Raw genomic sequence first — 11,045 nt, forward strand, 5'->3', positions numbered from 1 at the left:
ATTATGCTCAGAGAACCAATTGGTGGTTGTCAGAGGCAGGGGGTGAGGGGTGGAGGAAACGGATGAAGGTAGTCAAAAGGTACAAACTTCTAGTTATGAGGTGAGTAAATCCTGGGTATGTAAGGTACAGCGTAGTAACTACAGTTAACAATACTGTATCGTATATTTGAAAGTTGCTAAGAGAGTAGATCTTAAAGGTTCTTATCACAAGAAAAACAGTTTATAACCATGTAAAGTGATGAATGTTAACTAAACATACTGTGGTGATCATTTCACAATAAATACAAATAATAAATCATTATGTTGTATAACTTAAACTTATACAATATCATATGTCAATTATATCTCAATAGAACTTGGCGGGGGGCGCGGTGGAGGGAGTTCCCTGGCTGTCCAGTGGTTAGGACTCTGTGCTTTCACTGCCGAGGGCCCAGGTTCAAAAACTGGTGAGGGAACTAAGATCCCACAAACTGCGTGACGTGACCAAAAAAAAAAAAAACTTAAGGGGAAAAGCATTCTCTACCCACAAGCTCAAAAAAAATTATGTTAAATTGCTAAAAAAAAAAAAAAAATTATGCTGAGTGAAAGAAGCCAGTCTCAAAAGGTTACATATTGTGTGACTCCATTGATATGATAATCTCCAAGTGACAAAACCATAGTGTAGGAGGACAGATCAATGGTTGCCAGGGGGTACGGAAAGTGTGACATATGGAGGGTAGCATGAGGAATTTTGAGGGGTGATGGAGCTGTTCTGTATCCAGATTCTAGTGGTGGTTGCATGTGTTAAAATTCATTGAACTGTACACTAAAAAGTCTATTTTACTGTATGATGCTTTAAAAATAAAATTATACATGTAACTTCATACATATGCGTGTATATAGACAGATATTATACACACTCACACTATGTAAATAAAAAAAATTTTTTTTGGCTGCACCATGCAGCATGCGGGATGTGGGATCTTAGTTCCCCGACCAGGGATTGAACCCGGGCCCTTGGCAGTGGAAGTGTGGAGCCCTAACCACTGGACAGCTAGGGAATTCCCAATAAATAACTAAAGCTAGTGTATTTAAAAGATACACTAGGACCAAACTGAAATTTTTCCTTGAAGTAATCATCAGCCTTCAAAGAGAACTGAGAAAGGGAATAAATTTCTGCCTGTGCAATTCAAAGGTTTCTTTCATGCCACATGCAGGATATGTTACTGTTAAGAGCTTCACATTTTGGGAAACAGTGAACTTACCAGACCTTTCCTCATCAACCCTCATATTTATGAGTTTCAGAGAAAGTACAGGGTCTAAAAATGTCAAAGGGGAAAAAACCATGTGTCATGGTTTAATGACCTTCGTTTAATGACCTCTGAGACACAGAGAAGGAAAGGGACCTTCCCACGTCTCAGCAAGTGGTTCAAAGCTAAACTGGAACCCAGATCTCCAGACCCCCTGGTTCAGTGGGCATGAGGTGGCCTGTGTTTCTAAGCACTCTTACAGCCTTTAAGAAGGAGCCCAAGGCACCAGGCTCCTTCTAAACTGTGATGCAAGGCCGCAGTCCTTGCTTCCATCTCCTTGAACCAAAGACAGCGCCACCTGGGCCGCTAGTCATCCTCACCAGGCAGGTAAAACTGTGAGTCTTGCAGAGCTGACTGTGTTTACTGAGTCTATAGCCCTCTGGGAAGTGGTTAGGAAAAGCCAGATTATTTGTTACATTTGTTTGCTACTTCTTGCCACTGTCGTTAAAGAGAGAGGTGTAGTGAGGCAAGCAGAGGTAGCAGGGACTCTAACAATATTGAGGTAGTCTCTCTCCATGCAGACTACAATTTAAATCGACTGAGTCTGGTGATTTGGGGGGTTCAAAGGGAAGCAGCAATACAAAGTGGCCCTGAGGAGGCAGTTATAGCAAGAGATTAACCATTTCTCAGCATCCTCGAGAGAATGCCAAGGTCCAATCAAGTATAGAAGCCAGGAAATAAATGAGGGCATCATTCGGGTTTAAGAACTACGCCAGGTGGATGAACCTTGAGGACATGATGCTCATTGAAAGACAGATACTGTTATCATTCCACTTCTATGAGCTATTTAGAGTAGTCAAATTCATAAAGAAAAGACAGTAGAATGGTGGCTGCCAAGGGCTGGTGGGGGGCAGGGGGTGGTGAGGAATGAGGAGTTAGTGTTTCCTGGGGACAGAGTTTCAGTTTTATGAGACGAAGAGTTCTGGAGATGGATGGTGGGGGTGGTGGCACAACATTCTGAATGCACTTAATACCACTGAACTACCATACATTTCAAAGTAGTTAAGATGGTCAGTTTTATGTTGTATGTATTTTGCCACAGTTTAAAAAAGGAAAAGGAAAAAAAAAGAGCCATGCCAGCGGAAATCTTTGGCTGTGGTTACTTGCCCATTTAACTGCCTGAAGAAAAAAAGACCAGACACCTACTAAATTTTTGAGAGAAACTATGAGCTTGGCCTGCAAAAGATCTCTGGCATATAAAACAATGCCCCAGGGAGTTCCCTGGCGGTCCAGTGGTTAGGATTCAGCACTTTCACTGTGGGCCTGGGAACTAAGATCCTGCAAGCCTCGAGGTGAAGCCAAAAACAACAACAACCAAACAAAAACAATGCCCCAAGTTTGTACCATGAGGTCCTTAAAATCATACCACAGGAAATGGAATGAGAAAGCTTCAGAAGTGGTGATGGGGAAGAGAGGCCAGTGAGGAACCTCCCAGAGGATATAGCCAAGGACCATGGGCAAAGACCTTACTCTCAGCAATGGCAGTCTTCACAATTCCTGCCTAACTAAATATTTTAATTGCTAAATTCAGTGATTTCTGTGGGCTTCCCATGCTTCCACTGAGGTTTTTGGTTTACTATGGCTTTAACATTTATTTTGCATGTAGATTGGAAGTTTTTTTTTCAAGTCTGTGGGTCACCAGCCACAAGAAGCCATTCCAGGGCTCGAAGAACAGTGTGAATTAGATGCTGTGAATGATTGACTCATCAGGCTATGACCTCAGAGAGGATACTCTATATATGAGGAGTGCGTGGTTGTGGTATGACACTGAGTAGAGGGGCACCAGTCCTTCTGGTTCTGCCTAGGAAGATGCCTTCAGGTGTTTCAGCACCAAGATATTTACAAGACAAAGAAATACTTCTCTTGCTAATACTGCCTGCCTCTCATAGCATAACTTTTTAAATTGTAATTGGGGCAAAATACACATACCATAAAATTTACCACTGTGACCATTTTTAAGTGTGCAGTTCAGTGGTTGCTAGGTACATTCACATTGTCATGCAACTATCACCACCATCCATCCCCAGAACTTTTTCATCTTGCAAAACTGAAACTTCACAGTCATTAAACAACTCTCCATTCTCCCTCTCCCGGCTCCAGCCCCTGGTAATCACTGTTCTACTTTCTGTCTCTATGAATTTGACCTCTCTAGTTACCTCATATAAACAGAATCATACAATATTTGTCCTTTTTTGTCTGGCTTATTTCATTCAGCATAGTGTCCTCGAGATTCATCCACATTGTAGCATTTGTCAGACTGTCCTTTTTTAAGGCTGTATAATATTTCATTGTGTGTATATACCACATTTTGATTATCCATTCGTCTGTCAGTGGGTGCTTGGAATGCTTCTACCTTTTGTCTACTGCGAATAGTGCTGCTATGAACATGAGTGTACAAATGCTTTCAATTCTTTTTTTTTAAGATTTATTTTTTATTTATTTATTTACTTTATTTATTTTTGGCTGTGTCGGGTCTTAGTTGCAGCATGCAGGATCTTCGTGGAGGCATGTGGGATCCTTCGTTGTGGTGTACAGGCTTTCTCTTCTCTAGTTGTAACACGCAGGCTCCAGGGCACGTGGGCTCTGTAGTCATGGTGTGCAGGTTCCAGAGTACTTGGGCTCTGTAGTTTGCAGCTCACAGGCTCTAGCTGAGGCACACGAGCTCAGTAGTTGTGGCATGCGGGCCTAGTTGCCCTGCCGCATGTGGGATCTTAGTTCCCTGACCAGGGATTGAGCCCACGTCCCCTGCCTTGTAAGGTGGATTCTTTACCACTGGGTCACCAGGGAAGTCCCTCAGTTCTTTTCTATATATACCCAGAAGTCAACTTGCTAGATCATATGGTAATTCTATTTTTCATTTTTAATCTTTTGAGGAATCACCATACCATTTTCCATAGCAACTGCACCATTTTATAATTCCATCAACAGTGTGCAATTGTTCCAATTTCTCTACATCCTCACCAACACTTGTTATAATGGAAGCCTCATCACTAGTGTTTATCTTGCTCTTTTTTTCTAGTTTCTTGAGGTGTAAAGTTAGGTTACTGACCTGGGATCTTTCTTCTTTTTTAATGTAAGCGCTTACAGCTATAAATTTCCCTCTGAGCATAGCTTTTGCTGAATCCCACAAGATTTGGTATGTTGTGCGTTCATTTTCATTTATTTTAAGTATATTCCAATCTAACTTGTAATTTCTTCTTTCACCTATTGGTCAAAGGTGTGTTGTTTAATTTCTATATATTTGTAAAGTGTCCAGTTTTCCTCCTGTTACTCATTTCTCATTTCATTCCATTGTGGTCAGAGAAGATACTTTGGATGATTTCAATCCATCATCTGTGTTTAATTAAACAGAAGTGAACTACTAAACTACAAAACTCACTTCACATCTATTAGGATGGCTAAACTCTTCAAAACCAGAAAATAACAAGTGTTGACAAAGATGTGGAGAAATTAGAACTCTAGTACACTACTGGTGGGAATGTAAAATAGTGCAGCCACTATGAAAAACAATTTGGTGATTCCTCAAAAAGTTAAACAGAATTACCTTATGATCCAGCAATTCCACTCCTAGTTACATACCCAAAGGGATCGAAAACAAGGACTCAATCAGATACGTATACACAAGTGTTCATAGCAGCACTATTCACAGTAGCCAAAATGTGGAAACAACCCAAGTGTCCATCAACAGATGAATGGATAAACAAAAAATATATATATCCATGTGAATAACATGGAATATTATTCAGCCATAGACAGGAATGAAGTTCTGATATGTGCTACAACATGGATGCTCCTTCAAAACGTTATGCTAAGTGAAATAAGCCAGACACAATAGGACAAGTATTCTATGATTCCACTTATATGAAACATGTAGAATAGGCATATTCATAGTGACAGAAAGTAAGTTAGATGTTACCAGGGATGGGGAGGATGGGGGAATGAAGAGTCATTACTTAAAGGGCACACAATTTCAATTTAGGAGGATGAAAAAAGTTTTGGAAAGAGTTGGTGGTGATGGTTGCACAAACTTGTGGATGTAATTAATGCCCCTGAGTTGTACACTTAAAAATGATTAAATAGTAGAAATTCATCTCATGTTCTTGTAAGTGGCTAACCATTATCCTTAATTTTGAAGACAAAAATGGTGGTAATTTGAAACTGAGCTTCAAAATTTTAAAAAGGAGATGGAAGAACTTAAAACAACTTAATGCCATTTTCAAAAAGAATAAAGCAAACTAAATAATATTAACAGTTCTTATCCATTCATTCAATCAACAAATATTTGTCAACTGAATCCAAAATACCAGGCTCCATGCTGTGCACTGTAAACACACGTTATTTTTGGACCTTACACTGTAGTGAGAGGTTGTACGAAGACCTTACACTGTCTAAAGGAGACAAACAATAGATAATAAGGTCATTTTAGTTAGTGATAAATACTTGGAAAAAATAGTATCAAGAGACTAAGAAGACAAGCCACAGACTGGGAGAAAATATTTGCAAAAGATGTATCTCATAAAGGACTGTTATCCAAAATATACAAAGAATTCATAAAGTTCAACAATAAGAAGAAAATTTTAAAAGGATAAAAAGTTTTGTTATATATATTTCACTACAATAAAAAAAATTTTAATTCTTCCTTTTTTCTTTCTTTCCCCATCATATACCAAAGAAATAAAAGACCCAAGGGGGAGAGAGGTGGCCAACAATCGTGAAAACATCATTTAAGTGTGACAGGAAAAATAAAGGCAGCCTTTGGTTGGTAACATTCATTCTCCCCACACACACACCCCAAAAAAAGGGAACTACTTCTGAGCGAGACAAAATAAAAGGATGCTGGACCGGGTGCCAACCCCTGTTCACTGCTAGGTAAAGCACTGCCCGCCAGCACCGGGTAGGGTCAGGGCCGCCCTCCACTAGTGACCATCATGCGCTGCAGACCGCCTTGCAACCCAGCAGAGTCAAAGAAGTGAAAACGAAGGGAAAGGGCAGGCTTTATGGAGTTCATGCTGGGTCTCAGGCACTCTTTGTAAATTGCCTCCCCCAGGCTACTTCATTTAAGGTTATGGGAGTGGCCCTTGTTTTCCAGGTGGGGGAACTGAGTGTCAGGCAGGGCAAGTGTTCATGAAAAAGCTAGACCCGGAACTTAGGACGAGTGTTTATTTTTAAAACTCCGCGGCTTCGCTCCAGGGTCCTCCTCGATGCCACCCTCACATCTTTATTGCGCAGAGTGTGTACCACCGGGTTCAGCAGCGGTGTCACCACCGTGTAGAACACAGCCACCAGGCCGTCCCGGTCCGGGTTCCCTCTGGACTCAGGCCTCAGGTAGATGATGGAGGCGCAGCCAAAATGCACAATGACCACGGTGAGGTGGGCCGCACAGGTGGAGAAGGGCTTGTGCCGGCCGGCTGCTGAGGGGATCCTCAGGAGGGCGGCCACAGTGAAGGTGTAGGAGAGGAGGATGAGGAAGGAGACCAGCACCACGAGGATACTCAGGAAGAAGAATGCCAGCGCTTTGCCGGCACTCCCCTTGCAGCTGAGCTTCAGGACCGCGTGATGTCGCAGAAGAAGTGTTCCACGCGTTCGCTGCGGCACAAGGGCGAGGAGAAGATCAGGCTGGTCTCGATCAAGGCCACCGAGGACCCGAAGCAGAAAACCAGGGCTCCCAGGTAGAGGCAAACTGTGGGTCTCATGATCACCCAATAACGCAGGGGATGACCGATGGCAACGCAGCGGTAGTAACCCATCAGGGTAAGGAGGAAGCAGTGGGTGCATCCCAGGCCCAGGTAGAAGAACATCTGAGCCCAATAGCCAGGGATGGAGATAGCTCCACTCTCCATGAGCAGATGACCCAGCATATTGGGGATGGTGACCAGCGTGTAGCAGGTCTCAGAGAGGGACAGCACGGCCAGGAAGCGGTACATGGGAGTGTGAAGGGTCCGATCCGCATGTATGATGGTGATGATGGTGACATTGCCACTCAGGGTAACCAAGTATGTGAGGAAGGACAGTGCAAAGAGGGTGGTCCTCAGGCCTGGGAAGGTGGAGAAGCCCACCAGCATGAACTCCGTCACCAGCCAGGTGGCATTTTCCCACTGCTTCTCTGGAACCTGAGAGGAGAAAGCAAAGGAAATGGAATAGGACAACTTAATAAGGCTCTGCTAAGCAACAGATACCAGTGAGACAGGATAATCATCCCTGTTTTACAAAAAAAAGAAAAAAGAAAAAAAGGAAAGAGAGACTCAGAAATGAGGTCACTGTTTTCCTCATATCACCCAGCTAGCAGCTCTTCAACAGACGAGAAAATTACAGATATGGAAATGACCTGAGTGCCAATTAACAGAGGAATGGATAAAGATTGGTACATAGACACATTGGAATATTATTCAGTGGTGAGAAAGAAGGCAATAGTGCCATTTTTGACAATATAGATGGACTTTGAGGACATCATGCCAAGTATGATGTCAGACAGAGAAAGAAAAATACTGTATGATCTTACTTGTATGTGTAACCTAAAAGCCAAACTTGTAAAAAAAAGAAAAAAAAAGAGTAAAATGGTGGTCACCAGGGCCTGGGATACATTGATATATTGTAATATGATTACCACTGTAGCCATATTCAGCATCTCTATCATGTCACATAATTATTATAGTTCTTAGAGTCTCTAAGTAATCCTTGCCTCATCTCCAAAGCCATGGGTGGTGGAGTGGGGAAGGGAGACAGACAATAAAAGTGTATTATCAAAGTTTTGACTGAAATAAAAACACACAAAATGAGAGCTGTGAGTTTCAGCTTTATTTGGGGACTTTCTGAGGACTATAGCCCAGGAGACAGCCTCTCAGAGAGCTCTGAGCAACTGCTCCGAAGAGGTGGGGGGCAGGTCAGCATATATGTAATTCTGGAGAAGGGGATGTGCGATCAAGCACACCTCTTCGTAGAAAATTACTGCTGGTCACAAGGCACAGTTATTTTAGTTAATGATTTTAGTGCTTTCTAAGTATGGGAAGATGTAAGAAATTGGATTCATAAAAGTCTCTCCTGGGGCTTCCCTGGTGGTGCAATGGTTAAGAATCCACCTGCCAATGCAGGGGACACAGGTTGGAGTCCTGGTCCGGGAAGATCCCACATGCTGTGGAGCAACTAAGCCCGTGCACCACAACTAATGAGCCTGTGCTCTAGAGCCTGCGAGCCACAACTACTGAGCCCATAGACTACTGAGCCCATGTGCTGCAACTACTGAAGCCCGCAGTCCTGGAGCCCATGCCCCGCAACAAGAGAAGCCACCATAATGAGGAGCCCGCACACCACAACGAAGAGTACTCCCCACTCGCTGCAACTAGAGAAAACCTGTGCACAGCAACAAAGACCCAGTGCAACCAAAAATAAATAAATAAAATAAATAAATTTATTTTTTAAAATATCTCTCCTGAAAATATCTAACTATCTGAAGGGCTGTTCTGTCAGTTTTCCCAGAGCACAGAGAGCCTCATTCCTGATCTCCACCCTGAACCCTTTCAGGGTATGTTGAAGGTCAGTGACTGCAGTGGCCAATGACTCAATTCTTGAAGAGCCCGGTGGCCAGTGACTTTTTTTTTTTTTTAACTTTATTTATTTTTTTTAATTTGCTGTACGCGGGCCTCTCACTGTTGTGGCCTCTCCCTTTGCGGAGCACAGGCTCCGGACGCGCAGGCTCAGCGACCAGGGCTCACGGGCCCAGCCGCTCCGCGGCATGTGGGATCTTCCCGGACCGGGGCACGAACCCGTGTCCCCTGCATCGGCAGGCAGACTCTCAACCACTGCGCCACCAGGGAAGCCCCCAGTGACATTCTTTAGTGGGACCACTACAATTTAATCCCAGCTGGAGGTCCCTGAGGGGCAACAAGGGAAGTGGGATGTTTGTCCACCAGCCCCCAATCGTCTTGCTCAAGAGTTTTGACCAGAAGGCATTAATCTCCCAGTACTTCCAAACCTGCCACATGTACAGGGAATTCAAAGTCTGGCAGGTAAGGAAGAGAATAAGCGCCAAGGGGATATGGTCCAGGAATTTACAGGGTCCTCTACAATCCGTGTAAAAAGAATACCCAAGAAAGGCAAAGCCTGTAGCATCGATATCTGAAATGAACAAAGGAATACTTTTAGGAGACCTAATACCCAGCGCTACATCAAGTCTTCCATGAGCCCTAGGCACTTTTGCCTTCCTCCATAAAAATTGTTTTTGTGTTTTTGTTTTTGTTTTAAAAAGGGAATTCCCTGGCAGTCCAGTGGTTAGGACTCTGCAATTCCATTTCAGGGAGCAGGGGTTCCATCCCTGGCCCAGGAACTAAGATTCTGCAAGCCTTGCAGAGCAGCCAAAGAAAAAAAATCGTTTTAAATTTTTATTTAAATTTTATTTTTTAAATTTTTATTTAAATATAATTTAATTTATTAAATAAATTAAATACAATTTAATTTTTTAATTTATTTCAGTTTTATAAAAATTTAAAATTTTACATTTTAGGACTGTGTTGGTGTAAAATGAATATAATTTTCACCCTAAAAATTTATTTATTTCTTCTGATCTTAGACATTAACACAATTTCATGAGCCCCTTAATGGTATTGCAGGCCCTAGGCCTTGTGCTAATAAATACATCTGTGTTAATTAAATGGAAAATAACTCTGAATTATTGACCTTTTTTTTTTTGGCCACGCTGCCGGCATTCGGGATCTTAGTTCCCCCACCAGGGATGGAACCCGTGCCCCCTACAGTGGAAGCACGGAGTCCTAACCACTGTACCGCCAGGAAATTCCCATAAAATTATTGACCATTTTAATTCAAACAATGAAGCATTAGTAAAAATCCTGGATTGGCCATAGTTTTATTATTTTATAATCAATTAACCTGCTAGCTCAGAAAAATATGTATAACCTATTTTGGAATGTTTCTGAGTATTTTGCACTCATTTGGAAAATGGTCCTAATGTAATCTTTCCCTGCTTATCAAGAGTTAATTGGTTTGGGGCTTCCCTGGTGGCACAGTGGTTGAGAGTCCGCCTGCCGATGCAGGGGACACGGGTTCGTGTCCCGGTCCGGGAGGATCCCACATGCCGCGGAGCGGCTGGGCCTGTGAGCCATGGCCGCTGAGCCTGCGTGTCCGGAGCCTGTGCTCCGCAACGGCAGAGGCCACAACAGTGAGAGGCCCGCATACCGCAAAAAAAAAAAAAAAAAAAAAGAGTTAATTGGTTTGGAGAGAAGCACATTTCAGCCTTGAGATCCTGAAATACCGACTCTGAGACGAGGATGGGTAGAGGCGGGGGAGAGGTGAGTCCTGATTTATGCGCCATCTAGTGGCATTTTGGGTAATCTGCAAGCCGGTGACCCTTAGGAGAGAATAAATAGCTGTGCCCCTGAAATTACTCACCTGCAGCAATGGAAGGAGAGAAATTGAGAATGACCCTTTAAATGTTTTGGAAGTTTGTTGAAATTTTAATTTGTGAAAAATAAATTTTAGATTATTATTATTATAGTTCTGAGAATATATAAAGTAGAGAAAAACAACAAAAATGTGCTTGGTCAAGTCCAAAGACATTCTGTTTATAAAGACTAGTCAGGACCATCAAAGAACTTAACAGGTGCAAAAAGTGAGGAAGGGATGCCCATTTTTCATGAAGAAAGAAAAACCAGGAAGCAGGAAGTAGGCAGCCCTGTTGATCAAGCCAGCGGTGCAAACTTTTTCTGTAAAAGGCCAGATAATGACTATTTTAGGCCATTTGAGCTG

At 42.6% G+C, this 11,045-nt stretch overlaps 1 protein-coding gene across 1 annotated transcript; it reads right to left on the reverse strand.

Annotated features, from left to right (window-relative positions):
• Window positions 1-6,422: 6,422 nt before the first annotated feature.
• LOC113608863 (olfactory receptor 10T2-like) lies at window positions 6,423-7,801 on the reverse strand. The gene is made up of 2 exons (XM_027085835.1): window positions 6,840-7,801; window positions 6,423-6,780 (listed from the first exon to the last, which is right to left on the reverse strand). Exons 1-2 carry the CDS (start codon window positions 7,349-7,351, stop codon window positions 6,423-6,425), a joined length of 870 nt encoding a protein of 289 aa, XP_026941636.1. The 5' UTR covers window positions 7,352-7,801.
• Window positions 7,802-11,045: the final 3,244 nt, after the last annotated feature.

The sequence above is a fragment of the Aethalodelphis obliquidens genome, unplaced genomic scaffold, assembly GCF_003676395.1.
Source record: "Aethalodelphis obliquidens isolate GAN/ISIS:26980383/991018 unplaced genomic scaffold, ASM367639v1 scaffold53, whole genome shotgun sequence".
NCBI lineage: Eukaryota > Metazoa > Chordata > Mammalia > Artiodactyla > Delphinidae > Aethalodelphis > Aethalodelphis obliquidens.